The sequence below is a fragment of the Girardinichthys multiradiatus genome, chromosome 13, assembly GCF_021462225.1.
Source record: "Girardinichthys multiradiatus isolate DD_20200921_A chromosome 13, DD_fGirMul_XY1, whole genome shotgun sequence".
Taxonomy (NCBI): Eukaryota; Metazoa; Chordata; class Actinopteri; order Cyprinodontiformes; family Goodeidae; genus Girardinichthys; species Girardinichthys multiradiatus.
Window position 1 is genome coordinate 18181951 of NC_061806.1, and position 15031 is coordinate 18196981.

The 15031-nt window shown below is 38.9% G+C and overlaps 1 protein-coding gene across 1 annotated transcript; it reads right to left on the reverse strand.

Annotated features, from left to right (window-relative positions):
• Positions 1–4813: 4813 nt before the first annotated feature.
• On the reverse strand, positions 4814–9172 carry nup42 (nucleoporin 42). The gene is made up of 7 exons (XM_047384126.1): positions 8966–9172; positions 7651–7957; positions 7465–7553; positions 7290–7366; positions 7066–7152; positions 6851–6953; positions 4814–5764 (listed from the first exon to the last, which is right to left on the reverse strand). Exons 1-7 carry the CDS (start codon positions 9123–9125, stop codon positions 5295–5297), a joined length of 1293 nt encoding a protein of 430 aa, XP_047240082.1. The 5' UTR covers positions 9126–9172; the 3' UTR covers positions 4814–5294.
• Between the last annotated feature and the right edge of the window lie 5859 nt (positions 9173–15031).

Consider the following 15031-nt stretch of genomic DNA (forward strand, 5'->3'; position numbering starts at 1 on the left):
GAGAGGAGAGTAAAGGAGAGGAGGGAAGGGAGGAGGGAGATGCGTTGCAAAAAAAAAAAAAAACTGTCTGGAAGTGTTTGGGCAAACAGCGACCACTTGTGGCCATCTCTGAGAACTGTAAATGAAACAGAAGTACTCCTTGTTTGCTAATAGCGACGAATTCAATCCTTTAAACTTCACCCACTACATCATTCAGCATGCAGCTACACCTTCAAATACTGACTGTTAGCATCCACAGTTTGAACATAACAGATGTTTAACACAATAATAAAATCAGCTAATGTCTCATAGCATTAATATACTGAAAACATAACTATTTTACACATAATCATATTATAATACTTGCTTGGCCAAAAGGATTCATATATAAGGATTTCATATATTGTTTTCACATATTGTTTTACATTTATTTTGACAGAAGACAAGATTGGCCAAACACAGAAATACAGTGTTGTCTTATGCTATGGGAAAACACTGAAAGATACTGACCAGCTGAGAAGACAATAAAGGTCAAAACCTCATCGATTTAATTAATAAAAATAAGCATCCCCACAGCATGATTCCGCCACCATGTTTCACTCATAGCATTTTGCAAGTTGCAAAAACTTGTTTTGAACTTATCTGGCCAAAGCACATTTTTTCACATGTTTGCTGAGGCAAAGTAGATTTCTTTCCAAAATAGTTTTCTTCCTGCCACTTTTCTATAAAAGGCAAGACACTGCTATTGTTTTGAGAATTATAAAGAATTCAAAATATATCTGCTATTTACTGTTTTCATTTTATGTTTGGCTATTTCTCAGTAACATCTTTAATTTATATCCTAGATGTGCTTTCCTTTTGCACTGCATTTTAACAGATGACATGAATGACTAAACATAGGACAGCTGATATTTCTCTTTTCATGCTCTGGGAGAACACTGGTTGGTATACACTGAGAGGAAGAGCAGTACTCTACGATCTCTGAACTGAGGAAAAAATAATCGGAAACTCATTGATTTAATGACTGAACAGCACTTTTGAATAAACCTTGGCACATGAAATCTGACAAATTGTGCCACCCTGAGCCTTCGTCACCTTACAACCACAAAAGATTAAGTGTTTTATTGGGGGTTTTATCAAGTCTTTTAGAGTGTTTCTCTAGTAGCTTTGCATCTAGACACTCTGGACTTTGGCTAGCCCATTCTAATACTATATTATGAATGTTAGAAATAGATCAGGGGTATGTTAGGGGCTGCACAGTGGCACAGTCGGTAGCTTTGCTAAAAGTGTTGTTGTTGCCTTGCAGCAAGAAGGTCCTGGGTTCGACAGCCGGCTTTCTGCATGAAGTTTGCATGTTTTCCCCATCCATGCGTGGGTTCTCACCAGGTACTCCAGCTTCCTCCCACAGTCCAAAGACATGACTGTTAGGTTAATTGGTCTCGCTAAAGCGCCCTTAGGTGTGAATGAGTGTGTGCATGGTTGTTTGTCCTGTATGTCTCTGTGTTGACCTGCGATGGATTGGCGACCTGTCCAGGGTGGACCCTGCCTCTCACCTGTAGACTGCCCCCGTGACCCACTATGGAATAAGTGGTATAGAAGATGAATGGATAAATGAATAGGAATATGTTTTAATCTAAAGCAATGCACAATATCTTTGGCTGTACATTTAGGGTGGTTGTCCTGCTGTCCTGCTGTCCTGCTCAAGTGTTTTGCTGTCTCTAACACATTTCCTTTATAGGACTGGCCTGTATTCCATCCATCTTCCTATCCAATCTGACCAGCTTTCATGTCCATGGTTATAAAAAATGCATACCCCCATCATGATGCTTCCACCGGCATGGGGATAACAGTCTGTTAAAGGTGATGTGCGGTGTGAGTTTCCCACGACATGCAAAAAAATCTATTTTGATCTCTCCTGACCAGTGCTTGTGACAAACTGCACATTGGTTGCACTGGATTTTATTTAGGGATATCAGAGTATAGGGGGCTAATAAATTTTTTTTTATTATATGTTATAATATTTTTTATTTTAAAAGGATGTGTACTTTTTCTTTCATTTCTTAATGATGCATCACTTTGTTTTGGTCTGTTACAAAATCTGAATAAAAAATGCTGACGTTTGTAATTGCAAAGTGACAAACTCCAGGAAGATTGGTGGGTATGAATACTTTTGCAAGACCTTGCAATGCATTTAAAATGGCCTAAGGGGAACAGAGTCAGGTTGGAAGAAAGAGCAGCCCTTGAAATCATGGGAAGCAGACCACACAGAAGCCAACACAAACACAGAGGCCGGCGTGCTGGAAACGTATGCTCCTAAATGTAGGTCAACAAATATATTTGATTCACTGTTAGTCCTAAAGCAGCTAAAGGTGCCAGCTCTCAGTCTAAACTGGCCCAAATCTACATACCAAAAACACTGACAAATTTTGACAATCATTTCTGGGCCAGAGCTGGCTCAGAGAGGGCGAACTGGTGCCAGAGAACAGCGGAGTTTACAACCACCTTGCCTTAACCAGCTCAAGTTACGGGGCTATAACTGGGAGGCATGAAACATTAGATGAGCTAGATATTGTTCTTAAATTGCACAACCTGCAATTGTAGGAAAGTAAAGAATTAGGATTAATAAAGTATTTTTGAATTTGAATTGAAGAAAATTTGAGGCAAAAGTATCATAAAAACTCTTGATATGTCTCAATATGATCCAAATGATGAGAATCTGTTGGTGAAAAGTGAAGGCATTACTCTCTGTGATCTAGTAACCATGTTCTTAAAATGGGTAGCACAGAAGGCTGCTCTAATCCAACGTTTGCAGGTGAAATATGTGCAGCTCAGTCACCCATGAGGGAGGCCCTCAAATCGGCATGAATCACAGCGCCTGGAATCAATGCAACCGTTTCCCTTGGACAAACTGCCTTGGCTGAACACAATCAATTCCACCCCAGGATTCATTGCTCCAATTAGTAACCCTTGTTCTTTGCTGTAAAGGCAAGGAGGCTTGACTGGGATCAGCTCCCACCAAACATTAACAACACGAGCTCTGCGTCCAAATCACTTCGTTAGCATGCTGCAGGGAGGCGCCTCCAGCAGCGTTGATCCACGGTTTCAGTTTCTGCTGTCAGCTGATGTAGTCATCACAAAGGATATGTAACTGTGACCATTTAGAGTTGTAACACAAATGTATGTAGATGCAGAGTACCCGATCCACTATAAGAGGTAAGACATTGCCAGAAGCTTTCGCTCATCTGCCTTCACATATAAATTTGAGTGATATCCGATTCTTAAGCCATAAGGTTTGAAACGATGTTGGCCCATTGCTTGCAGCGATAACAGCTTCAGCTCTTCTAGGAAGGATTCCACAAAGTTTAGGAGAGTGTCCATTTCTCAAGAAGAACATTTGTGAGGTCAGACACTGATGTTGGACGAGAAGGCTTGGCACTTTTTTATACCACTTGCAGAAGACGACTCTGAGGACATTTCACAACTGGACATGGTACCACACTGGAATTCATTGACCTGCTGAGAGCGACCCATTCTTTCACAAATGTTTGTAGAAGCAGTCTGCATGGCCCAGGTGCTGGATTTTATTCAAGAAAAGCTTTGAAGTGAATTTATCTTTTTTTTTCTTTTTCAAACTGATGTGTTGATGATTTTTTCTTAGTATGACGTCTATCACCTGTTCTTAAAATACAAATATGACATGACTCTTCATATTAGGAAAGAGAAGAGTACATACCATTCAAGAAAAACCTTGTGTTTCATAATTAAAGTTGCTTTCAAATGTTTAAATATTGCTCTGACTGTATATTTGGGCAGCTTTATACATTTCCTTATAAGATTATACTTCTGCCTTACTTGGAAATAATGTACTCATGTCTTGCCCATTTTGCAGAAGCTAAGAAGAATGTGCTTCTGCATCACAGTGTATTTAAGGCTAATGGAAACAGGAAATAATGGATTTATAAATTAACTAACTAGTGTATTTTTACACACGTTAGTATTTTTTTATTTTGAATCCTTTGAGATTCTTTTTTTTTTTGCCGTGCCAGTAGTTGTTGCACCAGCTGCATTGTTAAAAATAATTATTTCTCAGTGCCGGACTCTTTCCCACTGACAAAATGTACTCAAATGAAAACTTAATAACACATCATTACCAGGTGTGTAAATAAATGTGAAGGCTGCTGTATGGGGTAACAAAAGAAGAAAAAAAAACTACATCTGGCTGTGTGTGTGTGTGTGTGTATGTGTGCAAACATCCATAACCTTATTCACTACATGTAATACAGCTCTGATCTGCTCTCCATTCATGCAGACATCACATCAACGCAAGCAGTCTGGCAATTTGATGGAGCTGCATTGCAAATTAAATGAGTTCCAACGAAATGAGAGTGCCTTTTTCATGAGTTAGCCCCTTTTTAATCTGTTGAATTATTTATGTATTATCTGCTGGCGGGGAAGAGGGTGGATTGGGAGGGTGGACTGCTGACAGTCTGAGAGGTAGGAGAGAAACTGCACTCCATGCCCACAGTTAATGCTCTGCAACAATTTTCAGGAATGCACCCCGTTGTATTAGTTGTATCTACAATGCATTTTATTCTAGCAAACACATCACTCGGCTCTCTTTCACCTCTACAACACGAGGTCCTCGTCAGCTGAAAATATGCACCGGTCTGCAGTGCAAGTGGCCTCTGTAATGAAACTGCTTATTGCTGTGGTGTATATTACTCTGGTCGCGGTCACCACTGGTGCTCAGTCTAATAAACCCTGACTGCTTTCACTCGTTGCAACATGTTCTGTGCAGAACTGTAAGCTGTGGGTGAATAAATTTACACTCATATTTTCAATTATTGTTTTAATGTTGTAGAGAAATACAATCTGAAAGGCACTGCTCACATCGAAGCAAAGATGCTCCTTAGAAACAATAAGTATAAAAGGCAAAAGAACTGAGAAACACTCCAGCTCTTATTGTATTGCCCTCTTCTGGATAACACCTGCAAATGCAGCTTTTTGTGACCTACATAGGAAGGCAATTAATAACCTGCTTCTGAATAATCGTAAGACCCATCATAAATTTGTTGTAGTTGCTGCTCTTGATTTCTTTACATATATATACATATATTCACATTCATAAACAGACTATTCTTCTTAATTAAAATGAGAATTTTATGGTGAAAAAGATGTCATTTAAAATGAGTCCCAAGTAGAAATTTGTGCATTGTATGTAGTGTGCACCTAAATATTTCTGAAAAATGTATGAAGAAATGTTCATTGGCTGGATTAAACAACACATAGGGGAATTTTTAGCTTTTCCCACAGTGTCAGAGCACTAGCATGCTTTCAGGTGGAGGTTTTAGTGGAATCTGTCCTAAGGTGAACCTCTTGGCTTTAAACTGATTCAGTTCCTCCTGCGTAAGTTTGCTCTCAGGCGAGAACAGACCGCCTGTGGCCTCTCCAACCATGCCACTTCCAGCTGCAGGTGAAGCACTCACTGCCCCGAAAGTGCTCCCGAACCCTCCCCCTGGGTTTGGTGCCGCGGAAGAGAAGCTGAACCCTGAGGCCGATCCAAATCCTAAAGAGGCTGTGGGCTTGTCTGCGCTCGGGGCGGCGAATGAGAAGGATGAAGCAGAAGATGTAGAGGAAGACCCGAACCCAGATGAAGGTTGTGTTGGAGCAGTTATAAGGCTACCAAACCCAGTTGAGGGTGAAGATGCAGATGAAGAACCAAATCCAGCACCCGGAGCTGGGAAACCGAAGCTGTTGGGCTGGGCTGGTGCTGGAGCCTCAAAGCCTGCATGTTCAGAATGATAAGAATTAGCCAGAGAGTAATGGATGATGAAAAGTGGAAGATATTTGACTTAAGAGATGCAAATAGTAATTCCAACTTTTCTAGAAGACCAATTTGACATATTTTTAGAGTGAGACACTGACTATTTCATAGCCATACAAACTAAATGTTACTCAAGCAAATGTCAGATCGAAGTGTTTCAGGTTACTGGTAACCATGTTTCAGTGAAAAAAGGAAACCTAACATCAAATAAAGTCTAATAAAGGTTACTTCAACAATAAAGCCAGCAGGTGTTAATTTTTTGCAGTATTTGCAGAGTTGGTAAAATCTCTCAGCTTGTTGGCCATCTTCTTATGGAAAACAGGGTTTGACACCCGTTTTTCTATGAATATCTGTGCTACAAATATATCGTTCTTCTATAGCGTTGACATTGTTAGGATTCTCAACAATGTCTATGATTCTCTGAAAAATACGTTGTAAATAAAATCTAGTCGAACCGATTGCCTTCAGAAGTCAAATAATTAGCAAACTGAGTCAACCTGTGTTTAATTTAATCACAGGACTAAAACGGACGTAAAAAAAATTAACAGTGCATTTTACTGTGAATTTACCATCCACATGGAGCTAAACACAGGAAAATCCTGGAAGAAAACCTGTTAGAGGCCATAAAAGACCTGAGACTGGGGCTTCAGAATAATCTGACACTGAGCTGTTTTGGAAATAAAAATGAGCAGAATTGTCAACATATTAACCTTTTGAAAACCATATATCCTTTTCTTTTCACTTCATATCTATGCACTACTTTCTGTTGGTCATTCACATTAAATAAAATATATTACAGTTTGTCGTCATAACGTAAGAAAAATGTAAAAATGTGTATACTTTTGCAAGGCACAATGTATTTACAAATGATTGGCTGTGCGTTGGTTGATCTTGAGGCGTAGGTTTTATTGGATCTCTTTGTTTTTGTTCTCCAATCTTTGGTTCAGATGCAAAAACTGGATTTGTGATGTTTCCAAAAGTGTTTTTTCCAAGGCAAAATTTGTTCCGTTCATGGTTTACGCTTAGAATACAGCAACACTTACTGACCTTTGCTTCCGAAGCTGGATGTGGAGGACCCAAATCCGGTCACCGTTGTGGAACCAAAGCCACTCGAAGACGAATGCGGACCTGTTCCGTTTAATTCGGCAAGCTGTGAACAAAGAAGACATGTAAATATCAAAACCTGCTCACTGAACTCACAAGGACAGGTGGAAACTTTCTGACACCGACTGTATTTGTGTGCGTATGTGTGTTTGTCTTACCAAAGCCAGACGCGTGGACGGATTCATAATCTTCAGCTCCTGGACTCTGCTTTTCCACTGACTGAGCAGCTGATTAACACCGTTTAGCTAAAAGCACAGAACTAGACTTATTATGACTGTTGCACGACACAAAATATGTTCATTTAATTAAAAATGTAATAAACAGAGAGCGCAAGACAACCATTGGTCTCTAGGCTAACGTAAACAACAGGGAAATGGCTTACATAGCCCTGCAGATCTCCTGATGCTCTGGTGGAGTAGTACTCCAGCCTGAGCTCCTCTGGTGAGAGATCAGTGAAACCTGCGGACAAAACAATCGAGTCCCATATTTCTAACTATTCCTGTGATAACAGAATAAAAACAGGAAAAGGAGTATTTGTATGCATGTTTGATACAAACCAGATATGGGCGTCTTGAAGTACGAGTAACACGAGAAGCCCCACTGTCCTGAACTCTCCCAAACATCCATGTCCATCTGAATGACTTCACTAATCAATTACAGGACATAAACAAAGACATACCTTACAATTAGCTTAAAGGTTTATTCAAAAACAACCTTCAGTAAAAAAACATTGGCAAACTCACAGTTTTTTATCATCGTCTTCATCCCCAGCCATTCCTCCTCCAGCTGTTCCTCCTCTTCCTCCCCTGTCAAATGCATTCGGAGCATTGAGGGCAGAAAATCGATTCGGGCCTGAGAAACTGAAATCGGAGCTCTTCAAGTTTTCTCTTCTCCCTCCACCACCACCCCCTCCTCCTCCTCCTCCTCCTCCTCCTCCTCCTCCTTCTCGTCCAGAACCCCAGTCACTGCTTCCCTGTGAGGCGAAGGATGACGGCTGAATATAGCTTCCTCTTTGCTGGGAAGGATTCACCCAAACTCTGTTCCCAAACCCTGGATGCAGAACGGACAGAAACATCATTGACGGTTACGGAAAAGTCATGATGACAGTTAATCCTGGCAGAGGTGCGTCTAGGACACCTTAGGTATACAGGTGAAGTAATATTTGCTGTCTGGCTAAAAACTTAACCATTAAAATATAGTCTCATACTTTATGTGACCATCTGATTAAATCATTCCTTCCCTTTAAATGCTTCAATAAGCCAATGTAATAATGTTATTTATTTTTCATCCATTTTCTAAACCAACTTAATCTACGCAGGGTCACATGGGGCATCCCCATCTGGCAGTGGACTAAAGGCGGGGTACACCCTGGACAGAAGACACAGAGGTCGAACAATCATGCATGCAAACATAGACCAATTACCATGAGGGTGGGACCAGGAGTACCTGGAGAGAACACATGCATGCACGGGGAGAACATGTAAACTCCACCCAAAAAGAGTCCAGGCCAGGGCTGCGCCATCATGACTTTTAAAGACAATTTTCCACCAACATCATATATCTTATATCTCATCTTTTGGCACAGAAAGCTGGCGACACCTGACACATCCAATCATGGCCAGAACATGCAATCTCCATGACATCATAAAAAAAACTCTTAAAGTTTCTCGTAATAGCACATGCAGTTCTATTCTAATTAAGGACAAACGGATTGATGGGTACAGCTTTAAGGCAATGAAATGGGGAATGCTGTTTGAAAATTCATTTTTTTTTCTATACTATACCTATCTATCCAGCCTCTAAAGTATCCAGTAAACCTTATCAACCTGATGAAGTAATATTTCTCTATGTAGAAGTCTACTGCATGAGGTCTCTAATGAGGAAGATAAATTATGCGAAGACAACATCACTGCGAAATAACACTAACTTTAGTTAAAGTGAAGTCAAGAACTCAACAAACAAACACAAATGACGTATTAGACGTCATTTCCCAGGAGGTGTTTTATAGAGCAAGTAATGAAGATCATTTTCTCGGCTAAGGTTTCAGTATCATGTTACCTCCTCCTCCTCTGGGCTGCTGCTGATGTTGACCACGGGAGCGGCTGTAGCTGTCGTTATATCCTCCTCCTCCTCCTCCTCCTCCTCCTCTCGGGTGCTCATTCCAACATTTCTCCCCGTAACGACAGCGGCCCTGGAGGAAAAAGTTACATACGACCATTTTAGACGCGGCGAGACGGTTTCTTCTGTCTGTTTACGAGGAAACAGGTCGCGCAAGTTCTACGTCATCATTTCGCTATTGGTCGTTGCTCACAGCGACCTCGTGTGGCGGCTTTATCCTAAGACCTCTGCTCAGGTTTTTATTCCAGTGGTCCTGTGTTTAAAAAAACATGGCCAGGGGAACAGATGTGAAAAATACTTTGAAGGTGCTGTTATGACTCTTTGGTTGAATTTTCAAAAAGCGAATACATAGAAGTTACATCACACACACAAAGCCATTTGTTTTATGTTTTTTTTTTTTTTTTTGTCAGCCACAATTAACAAATATAAAAATACAAAACCAGAATTGTTTTACACCTACACATATGCCAAGGCCAAAACTACTGACTCATCTCAGGTTTGTCAAAAACGTTTTTGATCTACGTTTCATCCTGACAACCTTTGAGAAAATATTGTCTGGAATAACAAGAGAAAAGTGGAGCTTTTTGGAAGATGTGCATGCCGTTACATCTAGAAGAGTAACATCATACCTACAGTCAAACATGGAGGGAACGTAATGGTCTGGGACTTCTTTGCAGCTAGAGGACCTGGATGACTTGCGGTAAATAATGGAACTATGAATTCTGCTCTCTACCAGAAAATCCAGATTCAGGATCCTTTCGTGACCTTAAGCTTAAGAGCACTTCGGTTATGCAGCAGCACAAAGATCCAAAGCACATCAAGTCTATTACTGAATGTCTCTAAAAAAGAACATTTTAGTGTTGTCAAAAGCTGGACTTAAATCTGATTCAGATGCTGCGTCATCACCTTAAACAGCGGATTCATACCCAGAAACACCCCAGTGTGGCTGAATGAAATATTTCTGCAAGGAAGAATGGGCCACAATTCCTCCACACTGGAAAGCAAATCCAGTTGGTTTAGAGGACAATTACTTCTTCACATATAGGGAGAGATGTTGGCTTTGAAAGATTTTTGTCTCAAAAAATGAAATTGTCCTTCTAAAAATGCCTTTTGTATTTACTCAGTTTATCTTTCACATTAAAATTTGTTAATGATTGGAAAAGCAAAAATGAAACAAAACAAATCTGTCAATAGGCCATTTTCTAATTTCCTAATAAATTTGCATATATTTTAAAACTTTTAAATAATTTAAGACTATACAATGACATCACAGAAAATGATATGTTTGCATATGTTATGTTTTTGAACAATTTTGCTGTGCTTTTTGCAATAACAATAAAGGATATTCTATTCTTGTCTTTATGTTGTATTGAAAAGTAGATTTTTAAGATATGGAATTTACTAAATGTTTCATTGGAGGGATTTTATATTTAGTTTTATATGTTTTCTGCACTAAAATGCATTTAGTTTTACATGAAATTGCAATGGTTCTGAACATTTTACATTTTACATTCTTTTTATTAGGGTTCCAATACAGTTTATAGACAATTATCACTCCTAAAAATATGGTTTTAATTCACGAAGATGGTGAACCTTGAGGTACCCCACATGTAGTCCGCCATTAATCAGAATGAACATTACTTGTTGAACCTACTGATATTTATTATTAAGGCAAATATGGTCATTTTTATATAATGAATAAATATGTCCCTTTTGAGTCAAATTAAAATCCTAAATAAAGTGAGACGAAGTGAAATGCATTAAAGAGGATTGTAATACAATGGTCTGCTTATACAGGTCCTTCTCAAAATATTAGCATATTGTGATAAAGTTCATTATTTTCCATAATGTCATGATGAAAATTTAACATTCATATATTTTAGATTCATTGCACACTAACTGAAATATTTCAGGTCTTTTATTGTCTTAATACGGATGATTTTGGCATACAGCTCATGAAAACCCAAAATTCCTATCTTAAAAAATTAGCATATCATTAAAAGGGTCTCTAAACGAGCTATGAACCTAATCATCTGAATCAACGAGTTAACTCTAAACACCTGCAAAAGATTCCTGAGGCCTTTAAAACTCCCAGCCTGGTTCATCACTCAAATCCCCAATCATGGGTAAGACTGCCGACCTGACTGCTGTCCAGAAGGTCACTATTGACACCCTCAAGCAAGAGGGTAAGACACAGAAAGACATTTCTGAACGAATAGGCTGTTCCCAGAGTGCTGTATCAAGGCACCTCAGTGGGAAGGAAAACGTGTGGCAGAAAACGCTGCACAACGAGAAGAGGTGACCGGACCCTGAGGAAGATTGTGGAGAAGGGCCGATTCCAGACCTTGGGGGACCTGCGGAAGCAGTGGACTGAGTCTGGAGTAGAAACATCCAGAGCCACCGTGCACAGGAAATGGGCTACAGGTGCCGCATTCCCCAGGTCAAGCCACCTTTGAACCAGAAACAGCGGCAGAAGCGCCTGACCTGGGCTACAGAGAAGCAGCACTGGACTGTTGCTCAGTGGTCCAAAGTACTTTTTTCGGATGAAAGCAAATTCTGCATGTCATTCGGAAATCAAGGTGCCAGAGTCTGGAGGAAGACTGGGGAGAAGGAAATGCCAAAATGCCAGAAGTCCAGTGTCAAGTACCCACAGTCAGTGATGGTGTGGGGTGCCGTGTCAGCTGCTGGTGTTGGTCCACTGTGTTTTATCAAGGGCAGGGTCAATGCAGCTAGCTATCAGGAGATTTTGGAGCACTTCATGCTTCCACCTGCTGAAAAGCTTTATGGAGATGAAGATTTCATTTTTCAGCACGACCTGGCACCTGCTCACAGTGCCAAAACCACTGGTAAATGGTTTATTGACCATGGTATCACTGTGCTCAATTGGCCTGCCAACTCTCCTGACCTGAACCACATAGAGAATCTGTGGGATATTGTGAAGAGAACGTTGAGAGACTCAAGACCCAACACTCTGGATGAGCTAAAGGCCGCTATCGAAGCATCCTGGGCCTCCATAAGACCTCAGCAGTGCCACAGGCTGATTGCCTCCATGCCATGCCGCATTGAAGCAGTCATTTCTGCAAAAGGATTCCCAACCAAGTATTGAGTGCATAACTGTACATGATTATTTCAAGGTTGACGTTTTTTGTATTAAAAACACTTTTCTTTTATTGGTAGGATTAAATATGCTAATTTTGTGAGATAGGAATTTTGGGTTTTCATGAGCTGTATGCCAAAATCATCCGTATTAAGACAATAAAAGACCTGAAATATTTCAGTTAGTGTGCAATGAATCTAAAATATATGAATGTTAAATTTTCATCATTACATTATGGAAAATAATGAACTTTATCACAATATGCTAATATATTGAGAAGGACCTGTATAATATAATGTCATCAGCAAAGTGGGTGAATTTTAAACTTAATGATGTTTATGTACCATATAAAATGTTCATGATTAGCAAAGAACATTGTGGTACTCCACAGATAACCTTCAGGAAATCAGAGTCTTCTACCTCCACTTTGTCCTGTAACACTGTAGATGAGCTGGTAGATAACTTTCGTTCTAAAATCTCAGTCATCATTGATTCTATTGCTCCAATTAAAGTGAAAGTCGTTTCTGGGAAGAAAATGTCTCCGTGGAGAAGTGCTCCACCAGTCAGAAGTTAAAAAAAAGGAGTGTCGAAAAGCTGAACGCAGGTGGCGAAAGACTGGACTCCAGGTTCATTTTAACATCTATAAAGAGAGACTATACAGATATAATCTACAACTGAAAAATGCAAGGGAATCTTTCTTTTCTGAGATCCTCAGCAAAAACATTAACAATGCTCGTGCATTATTTGCCACGGTCGACAGGTTAGCAAACCCTCTTGTAACTGTAGCATCTGAACTCCGCTCTAATAGGGCCTGTAATTAATTTGATAAATTCTTCACTGAAAAAACCCAAAAGATCAGAGGGGCAGTCAGTACATCCACATCAACTCCAGTACCAATGTTGTCTCCAACTAAAACTGATTTAGACAAAATTTCCCAATTTCACCAAATAAACTACAAAAACTTAGAAGAAATCGTACAGCAACTAAGCTCTTCTTCCTGCTGTCTCGATGTTTTATCCATAGGTCTTCTGGGTCAAATCTACTCTGCATACCCAGAACCAGAACCAAACATGGAAAAGCAGCTTTTAGTTCTTATGCTCCACTAATGTGGAAAAAACTCCCAGAAAACTGTACAAGTGCTGAAACCCTAAGTTGCTTCAAATCAAGATTAAAAACTTATTTGTTTAGAGTGGAGTTTGAATGTGTCATCTAAACATTATTAGTTAAGTTTTCAGTCCGATTCTCCTTTAGTTTTCTTATCCATCATTCTATTCTCTTTATTTTTTTGTTAGATTTTCTGTATCATTGTAATGTTTTTCCTCGTGTACAGCACCTTGTTGCTGAAAAACGCTATATAAATAAACTTGACTTGATTTAACTTGACTTTAATCTTTGAAGACGTCTTCTTGTGCAACAATGTTTAAAAAAAAAAGACCACAATCTCATGTGTAACAATGTATGTGACTTAATGCATATTAAAACATTTTCTGGCTGAAGTCTAAATTTTAATTGTTTATACTATTACAAAAAATAATTTAACTTTGGATTAGTAATGAGCCATAAACACAGATAAAATGTCTGATCAAGCTTTATTAAAAACATGTAGTACAATAAACAATGTAGAGTAATAACGGTAGGATTATTATGTGTTTTAGTCAACAAAGAAACAGGAACTACCACTTCTTTCTTGTTAAGTTCCTTCCCATTAAACACATTACATCAGTACTGGGATCATTATCCTTGGTCTATTACATGTACAATCCTGCTAAGTTTTTTTAATGAACAGCATACAAAAACTGAATAGAATTTCTCATATTTGCAAGAAACATCTTATGAATCAAAGGGATTTTTTTGTAATTGAAACATTAAAACAGTGTTAAATTAGCCATAAAAACACAACTTTTAAATATTCTTCAAGAAACTAAAATATACTTATGCACTGTATAGTTTTTAATGTCTAATGCTTGTATTTTAGGGAATGTTAAATACATATAACTCTGCTGAATAATATAAGAATAAATGGATCTTTTTACAAAGAGTACAATAACAGATACAAGACAATGTTATTTGAGCCAAAATTCCTGGCAATAGTTAGCATATCAGAGAAAATTTGTTTATAGCATCATCCTTTTGTGTTTTATCAGAAAGCAATCACTTCTCAAACATAGTTTGGACTAAAAAGGAAAAAAGCTAGGTAACATTCCTCGAACTTGAAAAAAAATACAACTTTTAGCTTCATCGATGTGTGTTTACTTAAATACTGAAAGTTTCCAAGAGTTACTGATAACTGAGGATAGTAGTTATTGTGAGTTAAAAGTGAGCACACAGAAACACCTAGATTGATGTTAAATTGTGACTCATTGTCAAGCATTTTTTAACCTAACCTCAACTCCTCTATACCAATTCACTGACTTTAGTTTCTTTTCAAGAATATGAAGTTTACTTTAATACTAAAATATACCTGGCCAAAAAAAAAGGCACCACCTGTATTTAACTAAGCAAATAGGTACGAGCCTCTCATTGGATAATTACTGCATGGATAATTACTGCATGGACGATTAGGGTTCAGCTGTCAACAAGTTATTTAACCCCAACTGGTGCAATGAGTTGCTTCTCATTTCTTAAACAACCATGTCGAAAGACACATCCTGTGGTCGTAGAAAAGATGTCAGTCTGTTTCAGAAGGGTCAAATCATTGGCATGCATCAAGCAGAGAAAACATCTAAGGAGATTGCAGAAACTACCAAAATTGGGTTAAGAACTGTCCAACGCATTATTAAAAACTGGAAGGATAGTGGGGACACATCGTCTTCGACGAAGAAATGTGGCCAGAAAATAATCCTGAATGATTGATCGGGCATCACTTAAACATTTGGTGAAATCAAATCAAAGAAAAACAACAGTAGAAC